The sequence below is a fragment of the Megachile rotundata genome, chromosome 1 (genome assembly GCF_050947335.1).
Source record: "Megachile rotundata isolate GNS110a chromosome 1, iyMegRotu1, whole genome shotgun sequence".
Lineage (NCBI taxonomy): Eukaryota > Metazoa > Arthropoda > Insecta > Hymenoptera > Megachilidae > Megachile > Megachile rotundata.
Window position 1 is genome coordinate 14,699,102 of NC_134983.1, and position 17,995 is coordinate 14,717,096.

The following is a 17,995-nucleotide window of genomic DNA, read 5'->3' on the forward strand; positions in this document are numbered from 1 at the left end:
CTTATTTTCTGATACTTGAATTTCCCAGTTTCCCAATTTTCCAATTTCCTAATTTTCTAATTTTCTAATTTCCCAATTTCCTGATTTTCCAATTTCACAATTATCTAATTTCTCCATTTTTCAATTGTACAATTCCCCAATTTTCCAATTTCTTAATTTCTCAATTTCCCAGTTTCTTAATTTCTCAACTTCCTAGTTTCCCAATTTTCCATTTTCCTAATTTCCCAATTTTCTAATTTTCCAACTTCCCAATTTTTTAATTTCCTAATTTTCCTATTTCACAATTTTCTGATTTGCTAATTTTCCAATTTTCCAATTTTCCAATTTCTTAATTTCTTATTTTCTCCATTTCCCAATTTCCTAATTTTCTAATTTTCTAATTTTCTAATTTTCTAATTTCTCAATTTTGCATTTTCCTAATTTTCCAATTTCTCAATTTCCTAATTTCTAAATTTCCCAATTTTCTATCTTCCCAAATTCCAAATTCCCAAATTTCCAAACATACCAACTTCAAAATTGTCCATTTTTCAAATCTCTAACTATCTAAATTTCCCACTTTCCCCACATCTACCTCAATCCTCCCAATATCTCAATTTCCAAATTTCTCTGCTTACCATTATCCCCAAAAATTTCCAGCCCTAACATTTTCATGATCCCTATACTTCCCTATACTTACTCCCTCAACAATCTTGCAATTTTCCACAACGACTGCGCATCTAACTTGTCCTCCACAAGCATAAATTACCACCGTAAATAAAAATGCAAACGCAAACTATTCGCAGCGCCTCGTGAAGGCTATATATCCGAGGTTCCGCATAGTTCGCGATAAGGACTCGGCAGCAGGATTGAAACAGGCGAAAACAAAATGGCCATCACGGTGTCCTCTCGAAGTCGGTGGATCCGTTAAATCGACAAGAGAACGGGAAGCCAACAGCCCCGTGCTATTCAAAAGTAACAACGCGCCACGACAAAAGGACCTTACCGAACAATGCACTCGCTCCGCGGCTGGATCGTTATATCGCGGTAATGAATGTGTGCTTTGTTAATTGATGCGACCGAGATGAGGCTGACTGGTAGAGGAAGAACACGGGAGAGAATACATAATGGAGACGAAAATGAAAGGCGAACAGAGAGGGAAAAAAAGAAGATACGAGGACCATGTGTGATCTGTGTGTATATGTGTGAAAAATATGAAGATGATCAAGAGAGAGAGAGAGAGAGAGAGAGAGACGTGATTACCTTCGGTGTTAGTGTCGTCCTGGGTGTAGCACAGCATGAATGCTAAAACATAACAAGTTCAATATTTCAGTATACGTTGCGTACTAATAAGCGGCCGTTAATAATTGCTAGGATTAATTAAGCATTAAGCACGAACAACATCTGTCCTACCGTCCAGGCTAACTGGGGCTATCGAATGTATCGATGCCAATTCTTCGAGCTTTTGAGCTTTGTTGCTCTTTGTATTGTTCTTTTTGCGTGGTGAGTAGTAAGAAATCGGGAGGCTTGTGGCATATGAACACTTTGACGATTGTTTTGGATAGCAAAATTTGAGTAATTTTGGGGTGTGATTGTTGATCAATTTGTGTTTTGAAGCTCTGTGATGGTAAATTATTGTTTTGTAATTTTATGTAACATATGGTTATATGTGGTATCAAGTTCTGATACAGTGAATGGATATACAATATTTTGAGATATCGATGTACCGACGCATTAACGTGTTGATATATTAGCTTCTCAATAACGCGGTAGAATATCATCGCTTTGATATATTAACGCATAGGTATATTCATGTGTTCACACATCAACGCTTAGATATATCGATACGTTAACATATCAGCCTCTCTATGTATTAACGCATCGAAATATCGACGCTTTGATATATTAACGCATAGATATATTAATGCGTTGACATATCCACGCTTTAATATATTAACGCATAGATATATTAATGTGTGGACATATCAACACCTTGATATATTAACGCATAGATATATTAATGTGTTGACATATCCATGCTTTGATATACTAACGCATAGATATATTAATGTGTTGACATATCAATGCTTTAATATATTAACGCATAGATATATTAATGTGTTGACATATCAACGCTTTGATATATTAACGCATAAGTATATTAATGTGTGGACATATCCACGCGTTGATATATTAACGCGTAGGCATATTCATGTGTTCACATATCAACTCTTAGATATATCAATACGTTAACATATCAGCCTCTCTATGTATTAACGCGTCGGAATATCAACGCTCTGATATATTAACGCATAGGTATATTCATGTGTAGACATATCAACGTGTTAACACATCAGCATTAGAATATTACCGCTTTGATATATTAACACATATGTACATTCATGTGTGGACATATGAACGCTTTGATATATCAACGCGTTAACATATTAACGTCAGTATGTATGAACATGTCAGAATATCATAGCTTTGATACACTAACTCATAAGTGTACTAACGTAACATATCAACGCTTTGATGTATCAATGAGTTAACATATCACAACCATACTAATTCGTCGAAATATCAACGTGTTGATGTATAAATCAAGATATCAACGCGATGAGGAATTAGTGCATTCATATATCAACGCATCGAAATATCAGCGTATCCATATATCTATGTATCGATATATCAACATAACGAGATATCAATGTGTCCATATATCAACGCGTAGAGGTATTAACGCTTCGGAACTGTTATCACGTCGACATATCAGCACTTCGTCATATTAATGCGTCGAAATATCAGCGCATCGACATATCTGTGTATTGAAGTATCTGTGGGTTCAAATATCAATAAGTGGTTTATGATAATATGACTGGTGATGATTGTATATCATTAGTATAAAATCATTTTTAAATACTGATACCAAGATGTTAATATTTAAATAATCAACTATTACAGACATTATGAAAAAATTATAAATTAATGCAGAAATATAAATTTGCACAATGAAATTGAAATCGTCAAAGTGTTAAACTCGATGTTTACTACGAATTTTCTTCCACAAAGTAAATTAATGAAAACTAGCATTCTACGATTTTTAAAACGTAATTTATAGCTCTAACTGTAAGAATTTTCTCGCTATCGTATTAAAGCTTACTTAAATGAATGTTTAAATTCAAACTGCATATTTTGTGTATGGACTATCTTTTCTTGAAATGGTACCTAAATGAAATAGATACTGAAGGGTATATTTCTGTTGATAAATAATAATGTTTGATTTACCGTCCAAATAAAACAATCGTCGTCAAAGAAACACTCAAGCACGATAAGAAGTTCCAAATTATTCTTTTATAAATTGCAGAGAACGTAAGCGAGCAACATCGAAATACTTTTGTACATTCAAGTGCAATTTAGGCTTCCTTGTGATGTGGATACATATTCAAAACTTGACAATTTTTAAGTTTAAAAATTTTTTAATTTGTAAGTTGGCAATTTTCCAAATTTCTAAGTTGGCAATTTTTCAAATTTCTAAATTACCAATTTTCCATATTTCTCAAATTTTCTGTGGATTCAAAAATTCCAAAATCCCCAAATCTCAAGGTACCCAACTTCCATGGTACTTAAATTCCTATTTTCCCAAATTTCTACATTTTCAAATTCCAAATCTAAAAATTCCAAAATCCCCAAATCTCAAGATCCCCAAATTCCATGGTACTTAAATTCCTACCTTCCTAAATTTCTAGTCCCTCAAATACCTGCATCCTCCAATTCCTATATGACCAAATTTCTGGGTCCCCCAATACTTACATTGCCAAATCTATAGATTCCCATTTTTGTAGATCCAAAAATTCCCAAATCCCAAATCTCAAGGTCCCAAATTCCATGGTACTTAAATTCCTATCTCCCAAATTTCTAGTCCCCCAAATACCTATATCCACAAATTCCTCTTTATCCAAATTTCTAAATCCCCAAATTCTCACATCGCTTTTCTAGATTCCCATATTCTCATATCCCCAAAATCCTCAAATCCTAAACTCCTCAAATTCCTATGCCCCCTTCCTACATCATTCCCAACTAATCCCCAACTTCTCAAATTTCCAGATCTCCCCAAAAACCCTCCAGCCTATATCTTTCACACATCACCCATATTTTCCTTAAGGAAGCCCTTACTCTCAACTGCACAAATAGCTACATGCTGGATCTCTAAAAGCATTCTAGTAACCCCGAAAGTTTAGTCAAAGGTTAGAAAGCGAGTTAGTCGTGTGTGCCAAACATGCAAGATCGATCGTGTGAAAACACCAAGGCAATGATGGTGGTTTGCGTGTCAAGCAAAGAACATACGAAAACCAGTGATCTCAGGAGTGTAAAAAGTTTAGGGTCGCTTGATTATCGTTTCTGTCCATCTATTTTTTTTCAAATTTCAATTTGAATTTGACGAGATAGAAGTGTACAGTGCACGCGACTCGCGAGTAATCATACGGACGTGTTGATGTTCGTGTGGTACGTGTATGATTGTATCTTGTTTCTTCTTGTTGAACTAACTATGGAATACTTACGTGTAGGATCGTTTTCGTTCTCGGGTGTCGTGGGCGACCCTACACAAGCAGGCAAAAACAAAACACATGTCACGTTTTCACATGGTAAAAAAAACACAAAAGCTCGGATCGGAAGTTGGGCTATCGTCGCACCTGTCACGAATTACTCAAGCGATCTTTTTAACTATCCAATCGCTATACGGAACAGATCATAAGGTTTAATCGATTACGATTCTCGTCTTTTATTTTGTATCGGAAGTGGAGAAAGTTTCTACGTGGACGTCCATGAATGTGGTAACCATTGGCGTAATTAGGATTCTTTGGTGGACTGAGATCTTCTGTAGTACTTTTAGTTCATTTTATATGACAGATTTTTAGAAATTTGGGAACTTTGTCTGCAAATTAATTTTTGAGATTAAGGGAAATTTTCTTAATTTCTCAATTCAGTGGAGCTTTTGGAAATTTTTGAATTAAGATATTAAAAAATGTAGTAAATTGTAGGATTTTAATATTGGAATTTTCAATTGGAAATTCAATTGAAAATTGGAAAATGGAGACATAAATTTCTATTTAATTTTAGCTATTACAAAATGTAAACAATTGTAGGATTTTAAAATTGGAAATTTAAATAATCAAAAATAAAGAAATGCAAGATTTAAAAATTTGAACTTCTGTATTGTCTATCAATATTAAAAAATCATATAACATCAAAACTGAAAAATTCACATTTAATAATCTAGAAATGCAAATTCCCAAATTTCAAACAAAAACACATTTACCAACAATCTCGCATTATTTACCCCACAATTTCAAATCTACTAGTCAAGCTACAAAACCCTAATCACCCTAATCATCCTAATCACGCCACTGGTTCAAACTCCGAATAAACACAACCGAACTACGACCAAATTCAGGGAATAAAAATTCGTCATTGCATTAAAAAAATCTGACAGTGAAGATCGTTGCAAAGGGGTATTCTCAAAACACACGTGACAGGAAAAAAAGGAGATACTAACTGTAAGTTTCAAACACACGGTCTAGATATAATAGATATATACGTAATATGAAAATAGTGACTGAGAAATACGAGAATATAATAAAAAAAAATAATAAATAAATAGTCACGTAAAAAACACAATAGGTACGGGTCTGAACATGCACAGAACGTGCAGGATACGAATGAGTCATGTTTCAAGAGACACTCACGTTCCTGGTCCGAACCGTCCTCGGATTTGTCGTCCTTGCTCTTCATAAACGGGAATTTCCTGCTGAACGAGAAGTTTTTCTTCTTCCTATCCAATGTCGATTGCTGCAATCCATCGATCTTGCGTTATATAAATGCACAATGCAAAAGGTGATCAAATAAAGTTGTATAAAGGTGTTGAATCAGGAGTTGGTGCGTTAGATGTGTGGTGACACACTCTTGACGCACTTCGAGATCAAGTATTGTAATTTTAGTACAAGTGAATTTTCAATTCGGGTGTAATAATTTATATACTAATGTCAAAGCAGGAGTTGGTGCGTGAGATGTGTGGTGACACACTCTTGACGCACTTCGAGATCAAGTATTGTAATTTTAGTACAAGTGAATTTTCAATTCGGATGTAATAATTTATATACTGATGTCAAAGCGGCAGTTGGTGCGTTAGATGTGTGGTGACGCACTCGCGACGCACTAGTAGTTCAAGTATTGTAATTTTAGTTCGAGTGAATTTTTAATTTGGGTGGAATAAATTATATACTGATGGCAACCCATGAGTTGGCGCGTGAGATGTGTGGTGACGCACTCGTGACGCACTAGTAGTTCAATCATTGTAATTTTAGTAAGTGTGAATTTCCAATTTGGGTGGAATAATTTATATACTGATGGCAACCCATGAGTTGGTGCGTGAGATATCGAGTGACGCATTTGTGACGCACTAGTAGTTCAAGCATTGTAATTTTAGTACGCTTGAATTTCCAATTTGGGTGGAATAATTTATATACTGATGGCAACCCATGAGTTGGTGCGTGAGATATCGAGTGACGCATTTGTGACGCACTTCGAGATCAAGTATTGTAATTTTAGTACAAGTGAATTTTCAATTCGGGTGTAATAATTTATATATTGATGTCAAAGCAGGAGTTGGTGCGTGAGATGTGTGGTGACGCACTCGCGACGCACTAGTAGTTCAAGTATTGTAATTTTAGTTCGAGTGAATTTTTAATTTGGGTGGAATAAATTATATACTGATGGCAACCCATGAGTTGGCGCGTGAGATGTGCAGTGACGCACTCATGACGCACTAGTAGTTCAAGCATTGTAATTTTAGTACGCTTGAATTTCCAATTTGGGTGGAATAATTTATATACTGATGGCAACCCATGAGTTGACGCGTGAGATGTGCAGTGACACACTCGTAACGCACTTACAGTTTAAACATTGCAATTTTAATACGCGTGGATTTTCAATTTAGGTTTCAAGTAAAAGCTCCCCATCGTGAATACTTTCGTTACATTTCGGTGATTGAAAATAATAATCACAACTGTTGAACACAAGTAGTATTATCTCATTCTCGAGACGTTTGCCTGTCACTATTCTTTGTCTATGTCTGTGACATCGACAACCAATACTACTGTCGAAAGTATGTGAGAGCCATTTCCCTATTCGGACCAATTGTAGATCAGCTTCTAAACAGCTGTCTTCACGCGCCAGCTCGTGCGTTGACATCGGTAACTATACCAGACTATGGTCAACAAACTATGGTCCTCCAAACATTTTCTGTCCCTCGAGTTTTACATATAAATCTTACACAAGTATATGAATGTATATAATTTGTATATAATTTTGTACACAAATATTGTACCAGTGCATATTTATATCCAAATATAAGTTCATATAATTAATAAGACATAAAACTAATAGAAAAAATATTAATCTGATAAAATTATATGATTTGATTGAGAATTCACGACGGTCCTTCATTCACATAGTGTATGTAATGTTCCCATATTTCCACAAATTTTAATCTGGGTCGTTTCCTAAAATGCTCACAGCAGAATTAAACTGTGTGAAGTGTTCTCAGAGCTTTGTAAACTGTGATTTGGTTTGTTACGATTAATATCGTTCGGGAATTTCGGCTATGAATTATGGAAGTACATATTTCCAACATTGTTTCAGCTAGCTTCATCAGTAATGCACCGTTGAATAGTACAATGAAGTACTTATAGTATTGTTAGAAACTGATGATAGCTGCAATGTTAACGAAATGTGCAGCACATTTTCCTCTCTACCAAGCTTATATTTGTAGAGTTTAAGCAGCACGAGAGTTTAAATCCTTCTGATTCCACACTTCACAGTAGGAGTTTTGAAATGTATAAATTTTAATAGAGTTGCGGTGTTAAAGTTAATAATTAAAATAGGGAAATGAAGGTTAAAATATTTTTAAAGTTTGAATATTTACTAGAAAATGGGTATTTTAATTCAATACATGTTTCAAGTAAAACAATCATGAAATATTAATAAAATGATTGGTGTTGAAATATTAATAAGATTATTGGTGTCAAAATATTAAGAAGATAGGGATTTAATCTTGAAAATATCATCTCATAAATTTCTCAAAGTCTTCCCCTAAAATTTTCGCAGTTAAAATATACTCATTATTACCGGACTTTCTGGGGCAGTATCACAAAGGTTCACCGAAACAGTGAAGAACCACTCCGCAGCAACTGATACTAATTGCTCTCGCGTGAACCAGAATGCACGCGTTAAACATTGTCTCAATTTGAAAGACTCGACGGGCACTTAGGCAAAACAAGTGCCATGACGAGTCGTCAAATGCACCCAAGGGGTTAAGTACCCTTGTTCTTAATAATCCGTATCATAACGTGTACGTCCACAAACGTTCACTGTGTCAACGCTTCAACGGTAACGAAAATAACTGGACTCAAGTGAAATATTTTGTATACGTAAATCAATTATTGAAGGAAGAATGGTGACTTGTTTGTAACAAAAATAATTCTCCTTGTATAGATAGATTAATGATTAAATAGAAGAGTGTTGACTTGGTAATGAAAATAATCTGACTTAAATTTTACACCCTATATAGATAAATCAATTAAGCAGAAGAGTGTTATCTTATTAACAATAAAATTAATTCGACTTAAATGAAACTCCCTGTATACGTAAACAAATTATTAAACAGAAGAGTCTTACAACAAAAATAACTTAAGTGAACTACCCTGTATACACAAATTAATTATTAAGTACCGACTTTGTAATAGAAATGTACTTGAATGTGACACCATGTATGCATCAATTGTCAAAGAGAAGTGTCGTGTTTGATTTAGCGAATGGTAGTCGATCGATCAAGCTTACCTTGTCGAGGATCACCGGCATGTGGCCTTGGAACTTGACAGAACGATCCCTGGCGCGTTGCTTCCGTTCCCATCGTCTACGAGACGGTATTATACCGAGACCCTCCTCCTCGCCCTGAGGAGTCACTCTTCTAGCTTGCCACCATTCATCGTCGCTGGCGTTTGTCACGTGTAGGATTTCACCGTAACGGAATGCCAAACCACGGCTTGGCAAACCGTCGTCCTTGTTCGGGTCGTAATCGAACAACGCTCTACAACATGGAACATACAAACAACATCCTCTTATTTCACATTATTCTTTCATTTGAGATGCGACAGGATAACCTTCATGGCTCTTTGCGACAAACAGGACGAAGTTACTGAGTGTCATGGTATTTTATGATCATGTTGGATCAATGCGACTTCAATTTGAATTAGGTCAACGTGATTTAAATATGAGTTACATCAATGCAAATTAAACTTGAGTTACATCAACACGACTTGAACTTGAGGTACATCAATGTAACTTAAACTTGAGTCACATTAATGCAACTTGAACTTGAGTTACATCAATGCAACTTGAACTTGAGTTACATCAATGCAATTTGAACTTGAGTCACATTAATACAACTTGAACTTGAGGTACATCAGTGCAATTTGAACTTGAGTCACATTAATACAACTTGAACATGAGTCATATTAATACAACTTGAAGTTGAGGTACATCAATGTAACTTGAACTTGAGTCACATTAATACAACTTGAATATGAGTTACATTAATAGAACTTGAACTTGAGTCACATTAATACAACTTGAACATGAGTCACATTAATAGAACTTGAACTTGAGGTACATCAATGCAACTTGAACTTGAGTTACATTAATAGAACTTGAACATGAGTTACATCAATGCAGTTTGAACATGAGTTACATTAATAGAACTTGAACTTGAGGTACATCAATGCAGCTTGAACTTGAGTTACATTAATAGAACTTGAACATGAGTTACATCAATGCAACTTGAACTTGAGTCACATTAATACAATTTAAACTTGAGTTACATTAATAAGACTTGACTATGAATGAAATAAATGAGACTCATCTTAGCATTGCAGTAATAATTAAATAGAAAAGGTGATAGGTTAAGAAATTAAGAAAGCAATGAAGGTGGACTTACCTAACGTAAAGTGATTTCTTCTGCGAGGTCCTCATGAGGGTGCCTGTCATCATATTCTGCTGAGAGATCTGTTGTTTAAGATCATGGATCTTGGCCTCGAATCTGTTGTAATCTTCGGGCTTGTATTGTACCACAATCGTCACTGTCTGCCCGGTGCCCTGTACACAAACACCAAAATCTTATATCTCAACATTTTTACAATTAACCCTACCTGTATGTACCAGAGGAGTACAAATGTAAGTGAATATAATAAATATATAAATAAATATAACAAACGCAAGTAAATGAATGTGAGTACATGTGTGAGTGTAAGTACATGTGTGAGTGTGAGTAAGTAAAACAACCTTGCATTGAAAATAAAGATACCCCAAGTGTTAAAGACACCTTAAGCGTTAAAAAAAACACTAGTGACGATACCTTAAGGGCTGCAGCAGCCTCCTCATGGGTGGCTGTCCGAAGATTAATGCCATTGACGCTGAGTATCTGATCACCACGTCGTAATTCACCACTGAGATCTGCTGGACCTCCGGCTAGGATGAAGGAAATGAAAATTCCCTCGCCATCCTCGCCACCGACGATATTGAAACCCAGACCGGAGGAGCCTTTGTTGAGCACGACTGTACGCACCTCTCTGCAAAAGCAATTAAGAAAAGAGTTGCATGATTAATACCTTTATGTAACCTTTTATATTCTTCTTTCGTGCTACTTTATTGCCTTAAGTGTACTATCGTGAACCGAGATACTTTACTTCTTTCATTCGGAAGATAATTAGTTTTGTTTGAAGGTACAATGGTTCAACTGTTGATACAATCAAGATACAATGGTACCATATATAATATAACATATTATAGTTTCTTATCGGGTACTTTCTTTCAACACACAATATACTTGAACCTTATCTCTACTTATTTAATATTGCATATCTTACATAAATAAATTAAAAAATCATTAAAAATCTTACAAGCTTAAAAACTTAAAAACTAAAAGCTTTTATAAAAAATGAGAAATCTTGTTAAAATACGAAACATTTCAAATTATTCATAAAATGAGAACAGACAATAATAAGAACGGTATTCCCTATTCAAGTCTCGTGATTAAAAAACGGTTTAATCAAAGAGTTCATAAAGCAGATACATAAAACAATATCTTAGGAAGAAGCGTTCGATTCTTGATCGAGAAATAAGAAACGAGAAGGTGTTTTCTTTTTCCCCGGGGGCAAAGGACAAAGTTTTTTCATTAAGGATCCACGTGGTATCGAGTTCTTAAACTATGTCGCCGGTCATTAATTGCTCCGCCTTTCGCAGTACTTTAATTAAAGTCACCGCGCTGAGGAGACACCAAGCGTACAAGCTGGAATAACTTTCAAGCGACACGAAGCTTCGAACGTGCTTGTAATTAAATACTTTTAATCTGTCCTGAGACGGCCGATTAAGCACTGTCATACTCCTGCCAGATGAATCGAATGTTATTGACAAATGGGTAGATAAAGTGAGCGCTGGAAATTGTAGACCACCGGAGGTGAAACTGGGGATATTTTTAGACGAGTTGTGGAATGAGATTTGTAAGTTGTGAAGATGACATTTTTGGAGTTCTCAAATTTCCAAAACTCTCAAAGTTTCAAACACTCAAATTTCCAAATTCTCAAAGTTCCAAGTTCTCAAATTTGCAAAACTCTCAAAGATCCAATCACTCAAATTTCCAAATTGTCAAAGTTCCAATCACTCAAATTTCCAAACTCTCAAATTTCCAAATTTCTAAAAATTTCCAAATTCTCAATTTTCCAAAACTCTCAAAGTTCCAAACACTCAAATTTCCAAATTCTCAAAGTTCCAATCACTCAAATTTCCAAACTCTCAAATTTCCAAATTTCTAAAAATTTCCAAATTCTCAATTTTCCAAAACTCTCAAAGTTCCAAACACTCAAATTTCCAAATTCTCAAAGTTCCAAGTTCTCAAATTTCCAAAACTCTCAAAGATCCAATCACTCAAATTTCCAAATTCTCAAAGTTCCAAATTCTCAAATTTCCAAATTCTCAAAGTTCCAAATTCTCAAATTTCCAAATTTCTCAAAATTTCCAAATTCTCAATTTTCCAAAACTCTCAAAGTTTCAAACACTCAAATTTCCAAAACTCTCAAAGTTCCAATCACTCAAATTTCCAAATTCTCAAATTCTCAAATTTCCAAATTTTCAAACTTCCAAAACTCTCAAAGTTCCACACACTCTAATTTCCAAATTCTCAAATTTCCAAAACTTTGAAAGTTCCAAGTTCTCAAATTTTCAAAACCCTCAAAGTTCCAAACATTCAAATTTCCAAAACTTTGAAAGTTCCAAGTTCTCAAATTTTCAAAACCCTCAAAGTTCCAAACATTCAAATTTCCAAATTTCCCTAGATCCAAATTAAAAAATTTCCCAAATCAATAACCCCCAATTTTGCAAATTCCCCAATTCTCAAAATTCCAAATCCCTAAACCCCAAATTCCTAAATCCCCAAATCCCAACCCCCAACTTTCAAAATTCAGAAAACATCATAAAACCCATACATCAACCTACCTACCGCAAAATCCGCAGCAATAAATACCACTTTATTCCTCTAAAATTCAATTGCACGTCCAGCAGCCCGTAACGCAATTCAAAGCAATTAATTCGATCTCAAAGTATCAGGCAACAAACAGCTTCGCCACAGTGCAGCACGTACTGTTGATTCTAGGAAAAGGTATAAACTATAACGGAAAAAATATCGAATTATCTTTCGTGGAGTATTTTTTGCTGTTATAATAACACGGAATAAAGCATAGCGTGTGGTCGAGGAATTCTTTTTGGAACGATCGTTTGCTCACCGAGCCATTCTGGCCAGGAGTGTGCTCGACGCCGGAGAAGAGCGTGGCATAGAACGAACGAGGGAACACGAAATTCCTTGCTGTTGTTGTTGAAGTTTCGTGAGCCTAGGTAGTTAATCACGTAGTGGCAGGATTCGGTTCCCGTGGGCAATGCACTAGATACTCACTCGTAGACGGGTGAACGCGAAACAATTTGCGAACGAAACTTCGTTTCCCTATCTTGTCCGCGAATAACGTGATTTCGAAAACATCGCTGTGGTTTCTCGATACTCGGTTCTTTTTTTGGAAATACACTTTTTCTGCGACAACGGTATTATGGCAATTAGACTGAGACAAAAGGTATGGGAAAACTAGTTTTCGCAAGATTTTTTGTGCTTTATTGTTTTTTTTTTGAAGGTGGAGATTTTTTTGACGAAGTTTGGAAGAATTGAATTTCGTAAAATGAGGTTAGGTTAAGTTTTTGCATATTAGGTTAGGTCAGATTAGGTTTATTTACGACACATTAAGTTAGGTTAGGTTTACTGATATCAGGTTAGGTTATATTATGTTTATTCGTATCATATGAGGTTAGATTAGATTAGGGTTCCTCATATGAGGTTAGGTTAAATTAAGGTTACTCATATGAGGTTAGGTTAGGTTGGGGTTACTCATATGAGGTTAGGTTAGATTAGGGTTATTGATATGAGGTTAGGTTAAATTAGCCTTCTTCAAATCAGGTTAGGTCCAATTAGGTTTATGAATATCAAGTCAATTTAGATGTAATTCATGTTAGATGTGGTTATGTTAGGACAGGATTAATCATACCAGGTTAAATGAAATTAATTTTAATCATCATCAGACTAAATAAAATCAATTTCATCCAAATTAAGTTAGGTTACATTACATCAATAATTATTTTGTTCATATTTTTTCATTTATAAATACTCATCATATCTAAAACTTTGTATAGAAGTCAACATTAGATACGTAGCAGTGCATGATTTTATATATAATTATAAATGAATTGAACATTAACATCAATATAAATATTCTTCATAACTAAGACTTCCCACAGAAATCATCATTAGATACCTAACAGGGTATGATTTTATGTATTCAATTGAATACATGATGAATTCAGAAAGTTAATTATGTTAGCAATTAACAGAATAGGAAATAATAGAACAACGAAATAATCGACTGTTCCAAAGGCAAGAGGCAGTTCATTTCCGTGCGACAGGAAACCTACAGCTCCTTAGCGACGCAAGCTGCAGAAATTCCTTCGGGAAGACACGTGTTCCCGACTACTCGTCATTTTCACGAGTGCTTGGTCTTGCGCGGCTCGTTCTCGAGCCAGATACTCCAGTTCTCGCGAAGGCAATTCGAAACGGTCGAATTTCAATGGAAGTCTTAATTAACGCTGTAATTTCGCTGCGTACGCCTACTTGCGAGAGAAGCTCGTTGCATTCTATTATGCGCAGACGTGTACACACATGCTGCGCACGTCGAGTAATATTTGCGAAAATTCGTTGCTTTCAAGGAGAGACAGGTGCACGTGTGCGGTTGAGTGTCGCATACGAAACCTCACCATTCAAACCTCTACAAACCCTTTGATCCTTGCCAATAGCGAGCTCGAATGAAGACTGTCAATGCATCGTTGCAATCTTACTTCATGTCAAAGGAAACTAATGGAGTCGAATGCTAGGAAATTTCTAAGTTTATAGAGGGATTTCAAATTACTTAAATTTTCACATTTTTGAAGCTGCAAATTTACGAATCAAATGCAATTTCGCTAGAATAGGTTATTTGAAGGGGTACCGTAATTCAATTTTAAAGTTCGATCATTGTAACCCAACGAATGTGATCTCGAATTCATTGTTATTGGACTCGGATGCACTTAACGATTCCGAGGTTATCGTTATCGAACACTGTTACTGCAAGGTCGTTAACATAGAATTCGAGGGTTGTTCCAACTGAATGCTGCGATCAAGAGTCGTTGATTTTGGACATTACTATCGATCATGCGAACTGAATCGAGCAGATAGAGAATTCGTGAAGTAACTGAAAATGATCTCTTACTAATATACCGATGAAAAATCATTCAACTCCTACTTCCTTCTACAAAAAATTTTCTGCCAAATTCTATAGATATTAATTTTCAATAAAAACACATTCTTCAAAGGAACAATCATGCAACACATTCGTAACAAAAATAAAACACACAGTAAAAATATTACAACACACCGAATGTATTAAAAACTCGTACCAATTAATGCAATCAACTAAGTAAACATAATAATGAGGTAGATACACTTGTTTAAGTAGATCTACTTAAGTAGACAAACTTGTTCTACTTAAACCGAGAAGCAAGAAGTTGTAACAGGAAAAAAAAGATAGTTACACGGAAAGCTCGAATCACATTGCAACTACGACTGCTTTAATTAAGCCACGCTGTTAACAGTTCAACGACCCACGAATTTTCAGCAAGTCGAGTATCAGTGACAGTGGTAAGGAAAAAAGTAGGATGTTCTAATTAGAATTTTCGTGGAAATTCAAATCCATTCCGGAGGAATCGTCGTTTAAAAGCGTTAACGCGGATTCTCGAACCCTTTCTATGCTGCACTCGTCCCTTTAACTTTAACCGAAGGGAACGATCTGTACCCTGAAAAGGTCGATTTTCATTCCGTTTCAGAGGATTCACTCGACACCGGGTCTTCTCGTTTACGTTAACAAAGACCACAAATTTGTGGTCGACCGGTGCAGCTGCGTATCCAGGCTTCCATTAAGGTCACGTCGCAATGCACACCATGGATTAACCGAAGGGCGATGCTGTATTTCACCGTATACTGAATTTACGCGAAATTTCAAACGCACTCGGTCGTTTACGATTTATCGGTACTGATATTTTAACGTTTCTAAATTAATTAGTTTCTAAACTTACAAATTTAAAAATTTTGGTATTTTGGTATTTTTTAGTACAAAATTTCAATACTTGAATTTTCAAATTTGGAAATTTAAATTTCCTAAATTTCTGAAGAGTAATTTTTGGTATTTTTGAATTACTAAGTTTAACATTTTTTTTGGACTTCAAATTTAAAAAATTTTTTAATTTGAAAATTTTCCAAACTTCCAATTTTCAGATTTCCCTAGTTTAAAATTTTTAAATTTCACAATTCAATAACCTCCAAATTTTCTAATTCCTCAATTCTCATATTTTCAAATTCCTAATTCTGAAATTCCCCAAATCTCAAATTTCCAAATTCCCCTAGATCCAAATTCCTAATTCTAAAATTCCCCAAATTATAAATTTTTAAATTCCCCTAGATCCAAATTATTTAATTTCCCAATTCAGTAATTCCCAAAATTCCAAATTCCTCAATTCTCAAATTTCCAAATTTCCAAATCCCTAATTCTAAAATTCCCCAAATCTCAAATTTGAAAATTTCCCTAGATCCAAATTTCAAAATTTCCCTAGTCAATAACAACCCAAATTTCCAAATTCTCCAATTCTCAAATTTCCAAATTCCTAAATCCTTAATTATCAAATTCCCCAATTCCCTTAGATCCAAATTTCCAGATTCCCCAATTTCTCTAGATCCAAATTTCTAAATTCCCCAATTCCCCTAGATCCAAATTTCCCTAGTTAATACTCCCAAATTTCCAAATACCCCATTTCCCCTAGATCCAAATTTCCAAATTTCCATAGTCGAACCCTGAAAATGCCCTAATAACCTAGGGTCACATAACCCTCACCTTTCACAACCCCCAAACCCTAAATTTCAAGAGCGTCAATAGTACAATTACCCACATTAAATAAATATATCATGCTTTCCACCATACAACCGTTGTAATTTTATTCCTATGGTAAAGTGAACGATGAGAGTCACGGTCGAGGAGCCAAGGACCGATCCGGATCATGAAATATTTATAACGACGGTAATGGTAGCCACGATTTCATGGTTAATTGACTGTCCACGGTAGCTGCGAGAGCATCGTCGGCGAATTCATGAATGACTTCATTTGGTTAAGGCTCGGCTACATCGAGGAACGTCCGCTTTAAGTGGTCACATACGTTTTCATCCAACACAGAAAGGTCGTCCTTCGTAGCGAAATGACCACAGGGCGCCGCAGTCCCCGTGGAATGCAGCTCGACCAGAATTCATCGGCCAGAAACTTCGATGCAGATGCAAAACGTACGACCTTCTACTCTTCGAAATTGATTTTCGTTCACGGCCAACCCTGGCCTCATGCAACGAGATAACTCCATAAACACACCAACCGGCTGACTAAACAATTTTCGTTACCCGATTCATGCCTTATCGCTCCTGTCAATCTAATATTGATCTTTCTTATCTTGTAATTACGAAATCTACAACTAGACGGCTTCCTTTTTATCTTGTTTACATGTGTCGCCTTCGTGCTTCATCTCACGGGTACTTGCTGGAGAATTTATTTCACTGATACTTTCATAGTGACATATAATTAGATTCTGAGTCTGTAGGAATTAGTTTGATTGTGGGACTTGTACCTATGGCTACATATTCTTTGATGATGTACATACTTCAATAACAGAATCATAGGTTTTGTCGATGTTTATGGAGACATTTTTTAACAATGAACATATCTTAACAGTGGGATCATAGTTTTGTATAATGTTTGTGGGGAAATATTTTTTTATAATGCACTCAAGTGATTTGGCGCCAAAATTTTAAGAGGTTCCAAAGATGGAGTCAGTCAATCTCGTCTATAAGTAATATGTTCCAATTAATATCGCCAAGTTAGCTTTACTAAAGTCATATTACTAACTTATAATTAATGTTACTAAAATCATAAGCTCAAGCATAAGATCAATCATAAAGTTAAGCTCTGAAAGCCATTAGTTTCGTGATCGTTCTCCATGGAACAATTCGGTGAGCTTATTATGGAGAAATGTGTATACAGGGTATGAGAGTACGATAAAAATAAGAATTATACGAGCATGATAGAAATTTGAATAGTACGATAAAAATTAGAATAAGGGTACGTAATTTGGGAGTACGTTACTGTGGCACGCGAGTTTCAGCTGATCCAATCGTACCTTGCGCACTGCGCCCCAAACTGTGGCCTCGATCCACGTTTCACGCACCTGTTTCACGCTGTTCCGCAGT

The 17,995-nt window shown here is 35.4% G+C and overlaps 1 protein-coding gene across 14 annotated transcripts in view; it reads right to left on the reverse strand.

The window, feature by feature from the left end:
• Positions 1 to 17,995, reverse strand: part of dlg1 (MAGUK family member discs large 1) — a 360,229-nt gene that overhangs the window by 7,961 nt on the left and 334,273 nt on the right. For 7 of the 14 annotated variants that reach the window (XM_076534967.1, XM_076534964.1, XM_076534982.1 and 4 more), the window contains 6 exons: positions 10,448 to 10,661; positions 10,031 to 10,188; positions 8,875 to 9,124; positions 5,724 to 5,841; positions 4,539 to 4,577; positions 1,240 to 1,281 (listed from right to left, as the gene is read on the reverse strand). In XM_076534967.1, the coding sequence (XP_076391082.1) occupies positions 1,240 to 1,281; positions 4,539 to 4,577; positions 5,724 to 5,841; positions 8,875 to 9,124; positions 10,031 to 10,188; positions 10,448 to 10,661 (821 nt within the window). The remainder of the gene's footprint in view (positions 1 to 1,239; positions 1,282 to 4,538; positions 4,578 to 5,723; positions 5,842 to 8,874; positions 9,125 to 10,030; positions 10,189 to 10,447; positions 10,662 to 17,995) is intronic. The other 7 variants (XM_076534986.1, XM_076534973.1, XM_076534965.1 and 4 more) reach the window with 6 other exon arrangements.